The 20,348-nt window shown below is 41.4% G+C and overlaps 1 protein-coding gene across 2 annotated transcripts; it reads left to right on the forward strand.

Moving 5' to 3' along the window:
- Positions 1-2,814: 2,814 nt before the first annotated feature.
- On the forward strand, positions 2,815-19,984 carry OPTN (optineurin). 2 transcript variants are annotated; one of them, XM_089524688.1, is made up of 14 exons: positions 2,815-2,967; positions 5,762-5,935; positions 7,103-7,305; positions 8,861-9,028; positions 9,521-9,597; positions 10,205-10,342; positions 11,013-11,082; positions 12,601-12,716; positions 14,697-14,846; positions 15,402-15,495; positions 16,345-16,503; positions 16,980-17,110; positions 17,279-17,361; positions 18,776-19,984. In XM_089524688.1, exons 2-14 carry the CDS (start codon positions 5,770-5,772, stop codon positions 18,898-18,900), a joined length of 1,680 nt encoding a protein of 559 aa, XP_089380814.1. In that variant the 5' UTR covers positions 2,815-2,967; positions 5,762-5,769; the 3' UTR covers positions 18,901-19,984. The 2 variants fall into 2 exon arrangements, with proteins under 2 accessions (XP_089380814.1, XP_089380816.1); XM_089524690.1 differs by having other exon boundaries at positions 2,816-2,967; positions 18,782-19,984.
- The last annotated feature ends 364 nt before the right edge of the window (positions 19,985-20,348 follow it).

Below are 20,348 nucleotides of genomic sequence, written 5' to 3' on the forward strand. Positions count from 1 at the left end.
TTGGGCATGCTTTGATTCTGATTTCCTGCATGGCAGGGGGTTGGACTGGATGGCCCTTGGGGTCTCTTCCAACTCTATGATTCTATGTTTCTCCTATGCTTTGTGACTCCCTTACTATCTTTGCAAACCCCCCCCCCCCATGCTCCTTTGGGGATGCTTTGATTCTGATTTCCTGCATGGCAGGGGGTTGGACTGGATGGCCCTAGTGGTCTCTTCCAACTCTATGATTCTATGAGGAGAGAGGGAGAGAGAGAAAGGGTGGGAGTGAGAGGGAGGGAGGAAGGGAGAGAAAGAGAGGGAAGAGAGAGAGAGAACCACAGCCACTGAGCCAGGTGAGAGGTTTGTTCATTGGGGGAGGGGGGTTATACTACCTGTGCCTTTGTGTTTTGAGACAGTGGCATGCATTTTTTGCTGTTTTGTGGCCTTGCCTAGTAGCTTCCATCCTTGCAAATACTGCTATTATTATTGTTGTTATCCCTTGGTATTGTCTTTGCAAGATCCCCCCACATGGACTTGCTTGCACATTTCTGGGTTCAGACAGTGGCATGCATTTTTTGCTGTTTTGTGGCCTTGCCTACTCGCTTCTTGCAAATATTGTTATTATTATGCGGCTCCGCCCCCGGAGGGTGGAAACTCCACCCCTGACATGTGGCCCTGCCTCCAGATAGTGGAAGCTCCGCCCTGGCATGCAGCTCCGCCCCAGAGGGTGGAAGCTCCACCCCCGTGTACAGCTCCGCCCCCGGAGGGTGGAAGCTCCACCCCCGGCTTCGGCCCCCCAGTTGTCTGAGGGACAGCAACCCGGCCCCCGGCTCAAAAAGGTTGCCTACCCCTGAATTATCTTATCAGGACTGTTTTCACTCACTGTCCCAGCATGGCATTCCAGCATTCCTTATTTTGGGCAAATGCAGCCACCTAGCCACCACTTAGGCCTAGGGCAATAAACAGGCCCTGAATGACATGAAGAACCATGAAGATGTCTCTTTGACCTGTTCTGCTATTTATCACAAAAACAGTCATTTCCCCCTAATTCATCTACATCCAGCTCCAGGCATTGTAGCTATAAAAACATATTTGCTATTTTTCTATTTTATTAATTTTGGTAATTTTTGTCCTCCTCATATTGTGCATTTCTGTTGGCCAATATAGGTGTATCGCTGCTTAACGGATTTTTGTATGGTACTTAGGGATACATAGTATTTGGATAGATTTTTGTGGGTTTTTTCAGGCTATGTGGCCATGTTCTGGAAGAGATTATTCCTGCCGTTTCGCCAGAATCTGTGGCTGGCATCTTCAGAGACTTTTCCTGACGTTTCACCATCATTTCTCTGAAGATGCCAGCCACCAGATGCTGGCGAAACATCAGGAATAAACTCTTCTAGAACATGGCCACATAGCTCCCCAAAACCCACAAAAAAATCTATGAACGGCGGCCATGAAAGCCTTCGACTTCACATCAGTACTTGGATACTTTTGTGATTCTCCCGTTAGTTTTGACAACAGTTTGTGAAGCCCTCCTGGTATATGGGATGCTACAAGATCTACCTACTGACTCTAGAGACTAACAGGGCTATATCTGTAGCGGAAACTTGGGGTCCGCCTCTCAGACACCATACAGCCAGATCTTCTTCATTTAGAGCTGGACTCAGTAGCGAAATAGCTTTCTCAAGACTACTGAGCAACTGCAGCACATTTTTATACAATCACAAAAAACAGGAATCCACTCTCTTTCTATATCCCTCTTCCCTTTGGGTTATTTCTTAATGTCCTTCTCTTAACCACAACATTCTATACTTCTACATGTTGATGATAATTGTTTATGGTTTAGGGTATCAGTTGCAGATGTTATTGGAACATAGAGGATGTTATGCTTTTCTAAAAGAACAAAATGTACACAGTATAGTACAGTACAGTACTGTTAATGCTGACTGAAGTTAGTCAGAAAGAAAACTATTCTTATTCTTATTCTTATTCTTATTTTGGGTTCTGCATTATTCTCTAGTCCAGTGATGGCAAACCTATGGCATGCATGCCAGAGGTGGCACTCAGAGCCCTCTCTGTGGGCACACATACTGTCTCCCTAGCACAGAGTTTGCCAGAGTTTCTTACTAGAAAGCCAGAGGGACGTAGCACTTTGCAATAAATAAGTGGGGTCTGGGTTGCAGTTTGGGCACTCGGTCTGTAAAAGGTTCACCGTCACTGCTCTAGTCTGACCTCCAAATCAGTCATATAGACAATCATTGGACCCAGACAGACAGGCCAAAATAAAGCCGCTTCGGGTCACTTTGGAGGTATGCTGTTTAAATGATGCATGTGTCCTAAGAGGCTGGAAGCTGCACCAAAGCTATGTTCCAGTCCTAAGGACTGACTGGAGTGCAGCTTTGGCGCAGCTTCTGGTCTCTTAAGATGCGTGTGCCATTTAAACAGCATACCTCCAAAGTGGCCCAAAGCAGCTTTATTTTGGCCTGTCTCTCTGGGCCCATAGTTAAGCAGTTTTTAAATGCATTTCTTCCGCTATAGGCTACTGACTACTTCATATCTTTTTTAAAAAATTGTGTATTTTGTTTGGTCTGATAAAGGTATCAGTTTGGTGGGTTTTTAATTTTATTTTAGTCAACTTGAATTCCCATCGTCCTTGACCATGCTGGCTGAGGGGAGTATGGGTCCAAACAGGTCCAGGGCGCCATGCCAGCCAGAGAGAGTCAAGAAAGACCTAAGGAGGGCAAACAAGCCCCCTCATAACAGACTCTTTCACTCTGAGGAGGAGGAGGCTGTGGCCATTTTGTGGGAAGGCCCAGGAGGAGGGCGTTGCTCCAGTCAGCTGACAGCAGACTAGGCCTGGCCCAGGAAGGGAAAGGCATCATCATAAACAAAACACACTGCACTCTTCTCTTCCTCCTCCAGTAAAGCCATGGAGGGAGAAGACTGAAGCTACTGGCTGGGAAGAAAAGAAGGGCGCCTGGGGGCCTGGTAAGCGTTTCTCTCAGCAGAAAGGAAAGCAAGCAGGGAGCCTTGGCCTCCTTTCCCCAGGACAAGCCCCCCATTCCTGCCTCTTGCCTGTCCAGGAGGGATCCCAAAATGTCCTCTCTATCATGACTAGGAAGCATGGGCCTGGCTTTATATATCTTCATGCTTTTAACTCTTATCTCGCCCCCCCCCATGTTTGTTTGTTTGTTTTATGTCTGGGCATCCATCCACACTGGAGGAATAACCCGGTTTGGCACCGCTTTGTCTGGCTCAAGGCTATGGAATTATTCTGGGCATCATAGGGTTTTCCTAGGCTGCATCTGCTCTGCAGAAATAATCTGGTTTGACACCACTTTTAAACTGCCGTGGCTCAGTGCTATGGAACTCTGGGAAGTGTAGTTTGTGGTGGCACCTAGAGCAGAGCTACAGTTCCCAGAATTCCATAGCCTTAGGCAAGGGATATTTCTTAAGGCACCGCCCTGCATGTAGAAGAGTACAGACCCCTCCTTCTCCTGAAATATGGAGGGTATTTTAATAGAAGGACTCCAGTCCAGAGCCATGTTCAGCAGTGTCAGGGCAACCTCTCCCCAAATATAACAGGGGTGGTTGGCTTATATACTTTGACACACAACCATATTGTTGTTGTTGTTGTTGTTGTGTGCCTTTGAGTCGTCTCCAATTTACGGCAACCCTAAGGTGACCATGTCAAGGGTGTTTTCTCAGCAGGATTTGTTCAGAGGAGGTTTGCCATTGCCTTCCCCTGAGGCTGAGAGTATGTGACTTGCCCATTGGGTTTCATGGCAAGGCAAGGACTTGAACCCTGGCCTACAGATTGTATTGCAGCACTCAAACAACTATGTCACTCTGGCTCTCGCAACCACTATTAAGCAAGGATGGACAACACCCAGGGTCTTGCTGTAGCCAACTATGAGCCCTCCTACACTGTAGAAATAATACACTTTCTAAGGACACCACTTTCTAAACCTTAGGAGTTTATCAGACTAGTGAGATCCTGCAGGAAAACGGGAGCTAAACGAGAGTTAAATTAAATTTGAATTTAAACAGAACTTGCAAATTCAGAAAGTTTATCACAGTAATTGCTGCTAAAACGAAATAACGTAAAGTTAGTCCCCAGTTAAAGTGGAGGAAACCAGCAGCTTTTTAAAGTCACTTTGGCCTGTTACAGACTGCCAAAATAAAGCTGCTTTGGGTCTCTTTGGAGGTATGCTGTTTAAATGACGCATGGGTCCTAAGAGTCCGGAGGTCGTGCCAAAGCCACACTCCATTCCTAAGCACTGGAGTGCAGCTTTGGTGCAGCTTCCGGATTCTTAGGGTGCATGCATCATTTAAACAGCATACCTCCAAAGAGACCTGAAGCAGCTTTATTTTGGCAGTCTGTAACAGGCCTTTGTTCTGACTTTAAAAAGCAGTTTCCTCCGCTTTAACTGAGAATTAACTTCGCATTATTTCATGTTAACTGCGACGTTGTGTGATAAACTTTGGGCATTTCCTGGTTATCTTCGCGTTATATCGTGTTTAACTCCCATTTTTCCATGGGATATCACTAGTGTGACAAATGTGCTGTAGCTCCATCGTAGGGAACCCTAGGATTTGTCGTTTACAAGGTCTTTAGCCTTCTCTGCCAAGGAGCACCAGTGTCCCACAAAACTACAAATTCAAGGATTGTGTAGGATGGAGCCATGGCTGTTAAAGTGGTATCAAACTGAAGTTGCTGTTTCTAAGTATGGCATTACTTAGCCTTACAAAGCAGTGTGACATCTTGCCTTACTTGTTTATTGACAAGGTGAAAGCAGGGCTGTGATCATGAGCCGCACCCCTGGCACCTGTGGCACTTGCTGGCAACAGCTTTGATGCATCTCTGAGAATGCATAGGGATTGCATATGGTTTCCAGTTAACAAGAACTGAGACTGCCTGAGTGCCAGAGGAACTTGGTAAAGATCTGTTCCCCAGTCCCAATTTATTCCCTCTCCTCCCTTGCCCCCCAAAAACCAGATTGCATTGTTTTGATTGATAAATGCCCACAATGCATTTTAAGTAATATTTCTCAATAATATTACTCAGCAATGTTAAACTTTGTTAGTCAGCTTTTTAGTAAGTAACTTTGGATGGCCTTTAACAGTTTAGCCACAGTTTAGCCGAAGTGGTATGAGCATTGGACTGTGACTCTGGAGACCAGGGTTCAAATCTTCGCTTAGCCTTGGAAACCCACTGGGTGACCTTGGCTAAGTGACAATCTCTCAGCCTCAGAAAATGGCAGTGGCAAACGTGGTCTGAATAAACTTGTCAAGAAAACCCCATGGTAGGCGAAGGAGGAAGAGGGGTCTGTCTTCCTCTACATGCAGTGAGATGCCTTAAGAAGTATTCCTTGGCTTAGGATCGCCATAAATCAGAAATGACTTGAAGGCACACAGCATTATTATGAATGTTTCTGACTTCTGTGCAGGTATATCCCTTTCTCATGAATGCAGATACATGGCTTCTGGGGAACCATGGCTATTGAATGAGCTGGCATATGAGAGACACTAAATGTGGTCTCTTCTATGTGTTAATTTTATGTGCGAAGGGAGAAAAATGCTTGCACACCTGTCAAAAACGTTCTCCACTGAGCACAGAAGCAATATTTATTGCTATTTTAAATTACTAAAATTCAGGTGAGAGCCTGCCTCAAACGTAATAGTACAGATAGTACTTCACATCCTAGCATGTGCACAGTTTGGACGCCAGCCCATGGAAGCTGTATTTTGATTTGTATTCTTTTTCTCTTTTCCAAAATAGCTGTAGCGATGTCCAGGAAGCCCATAAATGGTCTTGCTGAAAATGGGCAACACAGTGAGGCTGAGGTGGGAAACGGACACCCAACTGTGCCAGCACCTGTGCTTGGGACCACTACAGTTGAAGAGATGGTCCAGCAGATGAAAGAGCTCATCACTGAGAACAATGAGCTAAAAGGTGAGGAATTAACATTGCTTGAGATTTCTTCAGAGCCCTAACCTTGCTGTGAACTAAACTTGGCTGAAGTAAAATTGCTGTCGGTTTGAATGCTCACTTTACTCAACCTAATAACCTCCTCATGCCGTGCTGAGTGCTGAACATATAAAATAGCACATCTGTAGTGTGAGATGATCTGAACAGTAAATAACTCCCCTAATGTTTGATACAACTCTCCTATTCTTTGATACATGACTAGTGGCTTCTGGTTACTCCTTGCAAGGTTCCACGTTCATTTTTAGATACAGTTTCTTTTTTGGGCAATGGGTTTGTTTGTACAGAAATAGATCTTTGTGGGCATTGAAGTATATCTGAGCTGGGAAAATGTATCTTTTGGATTGGAACTCCTAAAACCCCTCAGCCAGCACAAATGTCTGAGAGTTGTAGTCCAAAAACGTAACTCTGCCACACTTTGCAACATACGAGTCAGACTTTCTAAATTCTGATGAGTTAGGCACAATCTTCCCCAATTTGAATCCATATATTTAGGTGGAGACATACATTCTTCTGGTTGAGTGAAGTTAGTCTTGAAGTGCAGTAAATGCTACTCTGTACTGCTGCAAACAACAGCAAGAAGTAGATTCTGTGACAACCGCTGCTAGCAGATTGGTCTTCTGTAACAAAAGAGATCCATTCAGATGATATGAGAAGCTGACATTATTGGTATATTTCCTTTTAAGCTTAAGTAGGAATGAGGAACATTGAGCCATCCAGAGATGTTGCAGCTCCTGGCATCCTTCACCACTGGCTATGCTGGCCAGTACTGAGGGGAATGACAGTTTAACACCAACTAGAGTGCCACATGTTTCCCATCCCTGAATTAAAAGGAGTGTTATGGGCATTTGAATTAGTCCTGATTTTCCACTGTAGGCAATCTCAGTTTTGTCTTGATGTATATTAACCAACCAACAAAAACAGAGCTTATCAAAGTCTGGTGATAAAATATTGCTGCTAATCAGATACTTTAAGAATCTTTCCTAGGGACCCTTCTCTAAAAAACAGTGCAAAACAGAAGAAAAATCCAGACCTGTTTTAACCCCAGAAATAAAAAACAGTTATTCAGATTTAGGGGGAGGGGAGAGGGTGGGAAATAAATGTTTTGACACTATATTTTTGTACATCAAACAGAGGCCATGAGGCAACATAACCAAGCTATGAAGGAGCGCTTTGAGGAGCTTTCAGCATGGAGAGAGAAGCTGAAGGAAGAACGCGAGTTTTATGAAACTAAATTCAAGGAAGCCAGACAGTGCTTAGCAACAAAATGTGTTGAGAATGAAACACTCAAAAAGCAGCTCCAAACTTTTGAAGAAAAGGAAGAAGAACACACAAATGTAAGTAAAATGTGTGTCAGTGTCAGTCAGTGGGATGTACTCGGGTATGCTGGGAAAAACTGATGTAGCTAGAAAAAATGGCTGCGTGTTGCCTGATGAATGAACAAAAGTCATAGATGCTGTAAATAGCTATTTGTCCAAGGCTGAAATCATTAGCCCCATTAAACTCAGTAAACATGCTCAGAGTTGTACTGCAAATTACCTGTATTTTTCAGGAGTCTTATCGAAACATTTTGTTAGAGCAACTGAAGATACACAAACAGTGAACAAGAAATTAGTCTCAAAGGTGCTACAAGATCCCTTTTCATACAGGAAATTCTTGTTCCTTGTCTTGTGAGTATTGAGACAATGTGATGCTGATGATCAGAATGTCCCAGAGTTTTATTTACTAAGAGCGCTCATTCTTAATTGAGATGTTGTTTATATTTTTTTACTCACCTTTCCCCATGGATTGAGGCGAGGAACAGTAACAATGAACAGACAAACAACATCAGTTAAAAACATGTCATTTAAAATATACATCAGTTTAAAAGAAATAAGATGTGCAGATATTAAAACAATTCACATTTAGAGTTCACCATTTAAAATTCACAATTTAAATATCATCTGGATAAGCCTGCTGGAAGAGACTGTTCTTTAATGTGCTTTTAAATTCAGATGGCACAAACAGCTGTTAAATCTCTTCTGGCAGGTTATTCACAGTCTAGAGGCAGCTGAAGAAAAAGTCCTCTGGGTGACAGTTGTCAACCTAGTCCTGGCTGATGGAGTAAATAAATGTCAGTCGAAGGACCTAAGTGTACAGGGCAGATTATATGGGAGGAGACTATCCTGTAGGTAACCTGGACCCAAACCATGTAGGGCTTTAAAGGTAATAACACTTTGTAACTTGCCCAGAAACTAATTGGCAGCCAATGGAATGATTTTAATATTGGTGTAATATGATCATTCCTGGATGTCCCAGTAATCCGTTTGGCTGCCATGTTTAGAACTAAAGTTTCCTGACTTAGTACAGAGGTAGCCCAATGTACAGCACATTGCAAACGTCCAGCCTTGAGGTTACCAGCACATGCACTACCAACTTTAGGTCCTCCAGCTCTAGACAGAGGTGCAGCTGTTGTAACAGGCAAAGCTGATAGTAAGCACTCCTGGCTGTCACATCTGTCTGAGCTGTCATTTGGCGCAATGAATCCAGAAGCATCCCCAAGCTGCAAACACATTCTTTCAGGGGAAGTGTAACCCCATCCATGACTGGTTGACATACCTCCAAACCCAGGTTTGGACCTTTGACAGTAAACAGTAACATGTTGCCTAGTGCCAACTGACATTCCAAAGTAAGAGCAGCCTCAGTGCAAGGAGGACTTTCCCCCCGTATTCACCTATTTATTATGGAAGGTATATTAGAGAAGGACCATTGGTAAAAATCTTAGCGTACAGACAGATGCATGTTGATATTGACATACTGGAAAAATATGTGGAATGCCCCTTATTCTCTTCTCCTGTCGCTCCTGGCTCCTCTTGGAACTGGCTGAACTTGTCTCTTGATTCCTTCTCCTAGGGATGTACAGTTTCTAGAAAGGAGATGGCACAAGAACTGGAGCAGCTGAAGATGCAAGTGACAAAGCTCCAGGCTGAAAAGGCAGATCTGGTTGCCATAATTTCAGAGCTGCAGCTTAAACTCAACAGTGGCACTACGGAAGATTCATTTGTTGAGATCAGGATGCACGTAAGATGCTTTTATCTCCCCTGCTCAAATGGAAAAAGCTCACACAGATGCTATCAGGTTGGGCTTTTTCATTAGAATGTGTGCCTAAAACCCTCCATGGCACAAAAAAACTGAGAGCAAGCATTTAAAATTTCATGATTTCATTCTCATTAGTGTTTAATTTGTTCAGCGTGGTAGCAATTTTTGAAAAACTTGTGATAATATGTGAGACCATAGATAGCCTAGAGACCATACAGCCAACATAATAGGTTTGGACAACTCACTTTATTTGGCCAAGCAACCTTGGCTGTGTTTATCTTCATTAGTGTGCTGAATTCCTACACTGGAAAAGGGAAAAATTGGAAAGAAAATGACTGAAATCCCAGGGTTCTGAATGAACTCGTAGTTTGTTTTTATGTGGGTACTTTTGGTATATGTTTGTAGACATTGAATTAAGAGACATAATTTAGCTGTACTGGGTAACTAACAAAATTTGCTTATTTTCCTCTGCAGGAAGGAGAAGTAAATGGAACAATAAAGGAAAATCAGGATCTTAGTGGTAAAAGAACGGGTGACACAGCTACCTACACGTAAGTCAAGCACTTGGGATATTGCTAATACATGTAGTTTTGCTTGGTTGGTTTGGTTTGTTGGCTGTGGGGGCTTTGCCCTCCCTATTCTCACCCCTGGACCTCTTATTAGAAAATATATTGTCACCGTGTTTTAAATTAAACTGGTGTTTTAAACTAACCTGGTTTAAACCAGCCAGCCCTGGAATAAATGTGCATTGCTCATTAAAAGCTCAAAAGGTCAAACAATAGACTACAAGAGATTTGGAGCTTTTTCACTCAAGGGAAAAATAAGAACAAGTAATGATGGAAACTTAAAAATATAGGTGTATAAAGTTATGAACTATGTAGACAGAGCGACTAGTCACTAGAGCCTTACATTCCACAAGAAGCAACAAAAAGAACTGGGCTGTCGAAATAACATGGGAAAACCAAGAGTATATACAGAAAACCTGCATAACTTAATTCCAAACAGTCTTGAAACACTGGTCCCACCTAACATCCCAGATTAAGGCATTGTAACTGTTCAAGCAGATGCCACACTAATGACAGATTAGGAAGCTGGTGTTCAAATGCCCTTTCTGTACACTCAGTCTGTTTTACCTATTTGTTTTAATGTTATGCAAAGGAGGAGCAGATCTGTGGATGAAACAAAAAAGTACTTGGAAACTGAAGAGATAACTGTCAGCCAGCTTCTTCATTCTCTTCGGAATGAGACTCAAAGGAGGGAAGCATTAGAAAAGGAAGTGCAGGAACTAAAGGACAGGTACCAAAAGTTTATAATTATCATTAAATTTGACAAACAATATAAGAGTTCAATTAAGGGTACTAATACTTGTACTTAACATTGTAAAAATACTTAAAATGCATATTTCTGAGTGTCAAAGGATTCAGTATAAAGTCACAGCTATGTACAACACAGTGGCCCTGTTTTTCTTAAATCCATGGGAATCTAAATTAAAGCTTAAGAATTACCATAGGTCATGTTTCAAATAGAAGCCTTTTAATGGTACATACTTTCAAAGTGGAAGGTTTTCCTTCATTGATATCACTGGCAGTAGTCCATTCTGCTCATGTTGGAGGGAATGGCCAGTAGCTCTAGTACTCTGGAGCTGCACTGCTTGTTCAAAAGTGTTCTTTTCATATAGGTACCACAATTTGAGATATCTAGTGGTAAATAAAGATCTATTGTGGTGTTTGGGGAGTGGAGATGGGCATCTGGGAAATGTCATTGATGATCGTTATGTTGCAGTGACATTTCCTCCAGCAAAGAGGTTCCTTTTGAGGATAAACCACATGTTTATCAGGATGAAGCATGTGGGTGCTACTGTAGCAGGAGGGGTGTAAGGAAGTTGTCTTTGAGATCCCAGATCTCTGTCTACATAAACATCCAAACCAGTATGCTTAAATTAGAACCAGATTCTTGCATTTCACAGAGCACTGAAGATGGAGCATAAAACCGATGAGAGGGGCTCTCAGACAGAACCTGATGAAGAGGAAGCAAAAGTGAGAACAAAATGTTGCAAGAGTGCATGCAAAAAAGAAATGCTCCCTAGCATATTTTCCATAGATTGTTCTTCCTACCGGTAGGCCCTGAAATGCTTGTGATTGGTGAAGGGAACTCTTATTCAGTCTCATGTATTCACTTGAGCCATCTGCCTGTTAATGCAAATGTTGGTCTGGTGCATAGTGTCGTGGAATGTCTCATTGTGACATTCTGTATGATGCTGTAAGTTGACCTCTGTGAGACTCCCATCAGGCAGAGTGACATGGCCTCACTTAAAGAACAGATGGCACCACCTCTGTGGTTTCAGCAATGACCCAGATAGTCCAGCCCTGCCCACAGAATTGGCAAATGAAGGCAGCAAGGGGAGGAACGTGGATACCTTGCAGGTTGGAGTCCTTAGGATGGGAAAGGAGTCATCCATTGATTCTCCAAGCTTGGCTTGTTACCATGATAAGTGACTGATGTGTGTAATTCATCCAACTGCCTACACTGTCTGGGGTGGTGTAAGATAGTTTGTAGATTCCTTTGTTTCTAAGGTTAGAAAGTAAATGTGTTCACCATAGGCTTGTTGGGAAGCTTTTGGACCCTTCATTGTTTCTTAACTCATTACCCTTGTGAAATGGACTTAAAAGTGACGTGAACAAAGTTGTTGGAAGAATGAACTGTATTAAAAATAAATAAAGGGAGAAACTTTAGGCTTAAGGGGACATGTTCAGCTTGGTCGTATAGAGTTTATGTCATGCATGTCTCCCACTAAAACAGGTTAGTCTTTCTTCATGCCAGGCACAATTCATTTGCTTTGTAGAATGAGTTGAGAATGTGTATTTGTTTGGCATGACAGCCTTGCTGTGACTACAGATAAGAGGTTCTCTTTTCTGAACAGACTGCATTGTCTAGAGGGGAGCAAAGGTTCTTTTTTCTCCAAGGGCCAGTTTATTTACAGATAAGCATCCCAGGCAGTTGCACACACATCCCAGGCAGTTTCCTTTGCCCACACTGTTGGTATGTAGTCATGACGATTGCCCAGAATTCATTCATGCACTTCCTCTCCTATGCGCTCACGTATACTCATCCTTCTCCACTGCATTCAGGCTTTTTAAAAGCTTCTGTTAATACCAAATGACGTTTGTTTTTTAAAACATAATTGCAGTGTTGGAGAGGTTTAACCCCTTCTGCAAATAGACTTTTAAACTCATCCAGTACAATAAGTGCAGGCTTTTCCTAAACTGCAATGCAGCATGAGAGGGTGGAAGGAGGGTGCCTTATCTTATCTTCAGTCAATGATCAGAGATAATGCCAAGAAGAAGCTGCCATGTGGGATGAGCCCTGAAGGCTGAAAATTCTGTAACCCTGTCCTAATACAGAGAAGTCAAATTACTACTTTTCTTCTTGTCGTGTTTTTTAAAAAGGTAGAAAGCACATAACAAGTTTATATAAACCATTAAATCTGGAGAAAGAGTATAAAACTGTGTTGTTGGGAGTTTTTTAAGTGGTTTTGATTCATCTGTTTCTTGCAGGTGGGCGATGAGGTAGAAACTCTAAACCTTCAAGTGTCTGCCCTGTTCAAAGAACTTCAGGAGACACATGCTAAATTGAAAGAAGCGGAGGTAATCCAGAAGAGGCTGCAAGAAAAGTAAGGATGCCATTTGAATTGAAACATCAGTGCGCCCTTGCTTTACGTGGGGGATCCGTTCCGGACTCCCCCGTGTAAAGCAAATTACACGTATGCTCAAGCCCCATTTAAATGAATGGGGCTCGTGCGCGCAGTGACCGCACATACCACGGGCACGCACCCCACTGGGCCCCATGGGACGCGCCGCCCCTTCCTCCCCATGCATCCCTGCAGGGCTTTCATCGTATGCTGAAAGCCATGTAAAGTGCTCCCTCGTATGATGCGGTCGCACTGTACTAGCTAGCAACAGTATAATAAACACATCTATGAACATATGCAGAGCACCTTTCCCCTCGGCAAGTGGGAGCCTGAAATTCTCACAAAACTTTAGAGGAATATAAAAAAAAATACAGATTTTTTTTCTTCCTTCACTAACCCTCTCCACAGCCTTTTGTTTTGTTTTGTTTTTCATTATTTTTTATCTTACTGAGACTTCTAGAAGACAAAAGAGTTGGTTTTTTTTTCTTGTTAAAGTGGGGGAATTATGGTGAAAAGCCACTTGCAAATATATCTAGAGAATAGGCAAAAGGTGAGAAATAAAAAGGAGATTTGCTATCACTATCAGTCTTCTCCCATCCAGCCAGTCAACTTATTTACCAAACTAATATTTCTTTGTCTTGAAAATGTATATTTGCAGTCTGAAAGAATCAGTCCAGAAAGTGTTTAGAAGGAATATATTCTTAGGGTGATGAGTGAAACTGGTCTGCTGCTGAATTCTAGGAGTACAATACTGGCAAAAGGGAGCAAAGGATACTGCTTAAAGGAAGCAACTATTCACATGAATCAGGAGAGAACAAACTGAGCAGAAATTGGAAAGAAAATGAAAACTGGAGAGAAACTGAAAAGTGTGTGTCTCACTGTAACGGATACCCAAACCACAATCCTTTTTCTGTAATGGCAAGCGCCATTATATCCCACCGCTGCCAACCAGTTTATATAACGAACCCCCTTTCTTAAATGGCAGGTTTGCTGTATTATCCAATATAGTAGTGTGGATATAATAGATACGACTGACAAGCCTTCAGGTAAAACAAAATATGAACTTTATTGAACAAAAGGTTTGAACATATATTCCTTGAACTAAATGATATTATATAACTGTTAGTTCAGGCACGTGTTACTTCATTATATTCGTATTCTTTACTTTGCTACTGTTATTCCTCTTTCCCCAGATTCTCTTCAACCAGATCAGGACTTCCCTGTCCCTTTTTAGGCAACTCTTATTTTTAGCTCAGCCACCAAGGCTAACAATATCTCTCCAGATATAATGTAACCGAAACCCCTCTTTTAGAGTCTGGCTACCCTGAGTCTCTCTTTTCTAGACTCCCCCAAAACTAATACGGTCCCTCTCTGGACCAAACAGTTCCCTATCTAACTATTCCCTCAGGAACGTCTGGAACCCAGTCCCCTCTTGGACTTGACTGTTCCCCTCAGCATTCTAAACCCTAACTGACAACTCAACTGCCAAGGGGAATGTTCAAATTCCTCATCTAGCACCCGATTGGCTCAGGGCATGCGGCCTCCGATTGGCTGTTTGGCAGTCAGCTCGTTACACTCACTCCCAAACTTCCCTGTTCTTGAGCAGGAAGAACCTCTCACTTGTGACATTCAGATCCAAAGAATAAATCTTCCCAAAAAAATGTACTCCAGATTATAGTGGAAATCTAAATTAGCTGGTATAATGCACCCTTCCCTCTGTCATCATTCTTACTGGGGAAGGCCACAGGCATTCTGGCAGTTTAGACCAGCATTCACCTAGAGAGATCCCAACAGTTGAAACACATAAGAACTGTGTATGCAGAGTATCTGAGTATACTTACTACAAATGCAAAAACTGGTAACACTGCTCTGAAATGTTAAGCAGTCTGTCTTCCAGCAACGTACGCCGTCGGGAGCAAGGAACTATGAACTGATCTGCAGTTCTGTCTCTCTGTTGGTCAGATGTCAGGTTCTTGAACGACATCAGTGTGCAAACTCTGGCGACCAGGATGAGAAGCAGCAGCTGTTGTACACTATTAAGAAACTGGAACTTCAAGTGGAGAGCATGCAGTCAGAGATCAGGTTGGAGCAGGCCAAAATAAATGAGGAGAAGTGAGTATGGCCGATTGAATGTAGCACAATATGGAACCCCAGATGTTATTAAGACAAATTGTTTTCTATTGTTTCCCTTTGTGTGTCATTGATGAACAACTAGAGAAGCGTTTCCAGACTAGCATCAGGCCAGAATCCAATTGATTCTTAATGAGAGAATGAATGCTTTTAGTACAGCTTAACTTCTCCAGCTGAAATCTCCTTAACTTGATCATTTATTGCATCAAGAAAGATCTGTGGACTGCTTCATCTATTATGTTTTCATAGTTATGCATTTGTATACTTAAGAATACTAAAAGCTGGTGCACTGATCTGAGATTAAGATGTGACTGCCTGTACATCACCAAACCCTGGTTTTTGGAGAGCGATGTATAAAATAGTTCTAAGGCATAGCCCTATCTGTAGATAGTTTTCTTATGTTTGTCTTCAAATTATTTTTATCAAACTGTAAGCAATTGTTAATTCATTGGGAATGAAAAAGTGAGTAAGCCTGAAATTCAGCTTCTCAAGAAAAGAAGATCTATTTCATATGTTACCTTTGTTGTCTTCCAATAGATCCAGGTTCAACAAGCTGCAGGATGCATATAGCAAACTTCTCCCTGAATTGACCAATGCAATGCAAACGGTTGAAGAATTAAAAGACAAAGAGGTAATCTTTGCCCAAAGCCAGCCAGTGGGATGAGCAAGAAATCAAATCTGGTCTTCAAAGTTGCAGTCCATCACTCAAACCACTACATTGTATATAGTGTGATACATCCTCAATACAGTGACATACATCCTTGAATGCAATGTATACAAGGATGTTGACATCCTTGAAAAAGTAGAAATATCGATATAACATGCAGTTTAAAGTGGATCAGTTCAGGAGCAGCTTTACCATGTGGTTTACTGTTAGCTTTTGTAATGGAGGCCTTCAAACTTCAACATTTTGGAAGGTTGGGTTTTTCCCCCAATAGAGTTCATTTACAACAACAACAAAAACCCACAGGAATATTATATTTTCATCTCCAATAGAAAAATATTTTCCATGTATGAAATAAACTAGGACCATTTTTAATTTACAGTGGCCAAGACTTTCAAGCCATTTCTTGCCACTTAGCAAAGGTTTATTGCAGGGTAGTTCAGTTGAACAAAAATGTTGTGCTTCTGGCAAGTAGGAATGGGTAAAAAATAAAGATTCATTTCTGGGGTAAAGACTTTCCAAAATTGACATAGGTCATCATACATTTGTCAGAAAGTAGTTTAATGTTTTTAAAAAGAAAGGTGGGAGTAATTAAAACTGCCAGATTTCTCCATCCTTACTGGCAGTGATTGTCTTATTTACTTCATTCATCTTTCGTTCTTGTTTTATTTTTTGTTTCATATTCATTTTACTTCTACATTGATTACAGTGAAAGCCCAGCCTGTTGCTGCTACATTTACCTGCAGAATTTTCTAACCAAATAGTTCTAAGGATGTCTCTTTTCTTATATTGTTCCTCTGGTTCAACCTTCTGCAGGCTGAAAAAGTAGATAAGGCCATGGCAGAGGAGCTAATTCACAAGCTGGACCTAGCAGAGAAAGCGCTGGCTGCTAAACAGTTCCAGATAGATGAAATGAAACAAACCATTGCCAAGCAGGAGGAAGAACTTGAGACCGTGGCTGTCCTCAGAGCTCAGGTATGGGCCCCTGTCAATATGGTTTAATACCAGTTCAAGGAGAAGGGGAGTTGAAGGGTAAGGCTTGCAGGGTTTACACACACTTACTCGGGTGTAAATTCCACTTGACTCAACAAGAGTTTGAGTATATGTGCAGACCCCATGCCTGTTTTTGCAGCATTCAGCTCTTCCAGATTTCTTTGGAATGCCCTTTTTCTGGCCAAAAATGGCTTAATTGCTTCTCTTTAAATAATCCAGCATTACAATTCATTTTTCATATAAGATTCAGAGTACTCCTTGCAGTGTTTAATATGTTTTTTTAAAAACCCAATTTCCAGAACCACAAGTGGAATTCCGACCAGTTCTGTTTGTTTGACATTTTTGGTGGTCTGTGCTGGCCCTGGAAGATTGTGGGCCAGAAAAATGGCCCCTAGATCCAACTAAATTAGCCCAATTCTGGTCTGACCGTTGTTTTTCCTGCTTTGTTCCCTGCTCAGATGGAAGTGTATTGTTCTGATTTCCACGCTGAAAGAGCCGCACGAGAGAAGATCCACGAAGAAAAGGAGCAGTTAGCTGTGCAGCTGACATACTTGCTAACAGAAACACAGCACCGTGAAGGTCTTAGCAGGTAAAAAGACATAAAGAGAGGTTTTCCAGTAGAATCCTGTCTAATGAAGGAAAAGGAGGACAAAGTAGCCATCTTTTCCTCCTAAGGGAGCACTCCTCCTTTTCATATTCAGTTCTCTTAATAGGAAATGTGAAGTATGTCATATTCTCATTCTCTTCCTCCCCCCAGGAATTCACTAGCAGAAATGCAAACTCGTCATGGAACTAGACTACCGTCAGATCAGGAAAACTTATCTCACTTTTCTCAAGGAGGTAAGATTGAAAGGACAAACTGAGGACGTTATTATACCTAGAGTTCAGTGCTTTGCTCACAAGGAAAAAACAGATTTTTGTCATCGGACCATTCAAATTTGTAAGAGCACCTTTTTGTCAGCTGAAGGTTGACTGCAGTTAGGTTTTGACTATGCCTACACACATAAGTCCAAGGGACTGACATGGGAATGATTGGACATGTACACACAGAAAAAAGGGTCCTTGTTTATCCAGGTGAATAATTGATATTTTGAAGGGTGACACAACAAACAGAAGATTAGGAGGTTTGGGGACTGTATCACTTTTACTGCTTATGGGAGCTAGTTTCTGTATGCAGGCAATGTTTGTATGTCAGAGTAATCAACCATGTGAACTCCCACATGATGGGAGAACTAGACTTCAGTCTCTTTATCGGTACCCTGGTTATTTATTTTCATGCGCATGTTAATAATGGATGGCTGCCTGTTGTGTGAGAATTACTTCACAATTAATCTCATAGGATGACTGAAACAATGCCAGCCTAATTGGAAATCTTGAAGAAGGACTAAATAGAGTTAAACCTGTTAAAGCACATTGGAATATAATTCATATTCTTGTATACACTTAGCATTGAATGAGCACTTGGGTTTTTATAACTGAAAAGCTTTTCATGCAGTTATGAACTAGATCAGCAGATGCATGTAAGATGGGAGTGGCAGCATTTCCTGATTTAACTTTGAAGATTTTATAGCTAAGCTTGGTTGCTTGCTTGCCTATTTAAATATTGATAAATTGCTCTACATCAAAAGGTACCAGGTGATAAACAATAAGTATAACATCAAACGCTCTTATGGCTACTAAATGCAACCCTAGCAGGCAGTGAAAATACAGTAGGATTCCCAAAGCTGGAGCAACTTAAAATGTTGCTCCGAACTGAAACGTTTCAACAGGTGTTGAAACGAATGTAAAGTCAGGGCCAGTTGCGTTTTATGTGGGAATGAATTCCACAGAGAGGGTGTCACAACAGAAGTCTCCTCTGACAAATAGAAGGCATAGTGCTTAAACAATTTCTGCCTGTAATATGATGCTCGTAGTGGGAAATAATATAGTTTAATTCTTCCTTAAGTGGGTGCCTGTGTTATGGACATACTGGTGTTTGGGGACATTGTCTACAAAATCTTCTGACCTGACCATTTTAAGAGCCATTTATTATTATTATTATTATTAACTTTTATTTATAAAGCACTGTAAATTTACACAGCTCTGTACATACATTTTTTAGTCAGACGGTTCCCTGCCCTCAGGCTTACAATCTAAAATTTAATATCCTTCTTTTCTATATTGATTAAAAAGTAACAATGAAAGTTCAAAGTACTATGACACTGTCTCTTTTAACCTCATTCTCTCTCTCTCTCTCTTCCCTCTCCTGCCCAAGAAACAGAAGAGGAGGATTGGCAGCAGCAACAGAGGAACATCCCAGTGCACTCTTGCCCAAAGTGTGGAAGGATTCTTCCTGATATAGACACACTTCAGATACATGTTATGGACTGTATCATCTAAACAGTGTCACCAAAAATGCTAATAAATGAGAACTGCACTTTCTAAACCGATGTGTCCATTCCCACTCTCTACTAGAAAACCTGATCTTCAGGATTTTATAGCCCTTTTCTATTGGTTTCAATGGCAATTGTCAGGTTTTAGTTCTATGTAATAGAAATATAGTTTGGGGAAACTGCTGGTCTTTCTAACAGTCTGAAATGGAGGAAGCCAACATTATAAGGGCTTGGATGGAAATATTTTAAAAGAGCAACAATGTTGAGCAATTTTATCTTTTTGATACTTCAAAGAATGAGTTTGACAGTTGAAAAGATGTCCTTGTCTGCATTCATGAATATGATTGCATATATTCTGCAGTCTTGTGAGCACATCCAAGTGTATCTAAACCTGTGTATCTATGTATCTAATCACAGGGAGATCAACTGAGGAATTGATATATGAGAGAATAAGTAAATAAAAGACTGCAGGATCTTCATTAAGAAGAAAGATGGAGCAAGGTCCCAACTATTGAGTCCTGTTTACAAATGCAGTGACTCTTGTAGAAAGTCTGTTTACACATGTTGAAATGTAATTCCACTTAGTTTCCTGTACATGCCCCATTTCTGTTCAAGATGGAAGTTACAATCTCCATTGTTTGGGCTCTTACTGCTGGCTAAGAGTATAAGTGCAATAGAGAAAAAGGTGTTGGGAGGGATGATCAAGAACACAAAATCTAGTGTTGATTTCACTTACGGTTTTGGCTAATTTCTAACTGGGGAATTAACATACGTTTTTAATAATTCAAACAGAACCTGTATTCTTTATGCAGAAGCACCTTAGAATAATGTTAGAACGATAAAGTTGGAACTCTATGTCATATGGACTATATATGCTGTAACCAAAAGAATAAACCTAAGTTTTAAAACCAAAATTGTTTCTAAAATATCTATCTTGCTGGAATGCTGCTTTGTCATTTTTAAATATGATTTTTTTAAAAAAAAGATGATGTATTTTTAATCACTTGGACTAATTAAGCTGGAAAAAGAAAACTTTATGACAATAGCTAATTGATTTGTCGCCGTAAGAGAAATAAAACCATGTTATAGAATGTTACTCCTTTCGCGTCTGATTGTGAAATGTAACTGGGGAAATAATCTGGTTTGGCACCGCTTTAACTGCCTTGGTTCAAGGCTATGGAATTCTGGGAGCTCTGCTCCGCTCTGGGCTCACAACAAACTCCAGCTCCCAGAATTCCATAGCACTTGAGCCAAACAACAAAGCAGTGCCAAACCAGATTATTTCCCCAGTCTGGATGCAGCCTAAGACTTTTAGTCTATTGTTGACAGTCTATTAAAGCTTGAGACGGAATGGGATTCTGCTCTTTAAAGGGATTTTTTTTGGACTTCATCTCCCAGAATCCCTGGCTATTGGCCAACATGGCTGAGGCTTCTGGGAGTTGAAGTCCCAAAGGG

Source organism: Sceloporus occidentalis, unplaced genomic scaffold, assembly GCF_023333645.1.
Source record: "Sceloporus occidentalis isolate IW3139 unplaced genomic scaffold, rSceOcc1.0.p SCAF_5, whole genome shotgun sequence".
NCBI lineage: Eukaryota > Metazoa > Chordata > Lepidosauria > Squamata > Phrynosomatidae > Sceloporus > Sceloporus occidentalis.

What these genes read in the sequence shown, in the direction of transcription:
- OPTN (XM_089524688.1), top strand. Translation starts at nt 5,770, where the DNA reads ATGTCCAGGAAGCCCATAAATGGTCTTGCTGAAAATGGGCAACACAGT. An exon ending in TTGTTGAGATCAGGATGCAC is followed by an intron (nt 9,029 to 9,520) that starts GTAAGATGCTTT and finishes TTTCCTCTGCAG; the next exon opens with GAAGGAGAAGTAAATGGAAC. An exon ending in GCCAAAATAAATGAGGAGAA is followed by an intron (nt 14,847 to 15,401) that starts GTGAGTATGGCC and finishes GTCTTCCAATAG; the next exon opens with ATCCAGGTTCAACAAGCTGC.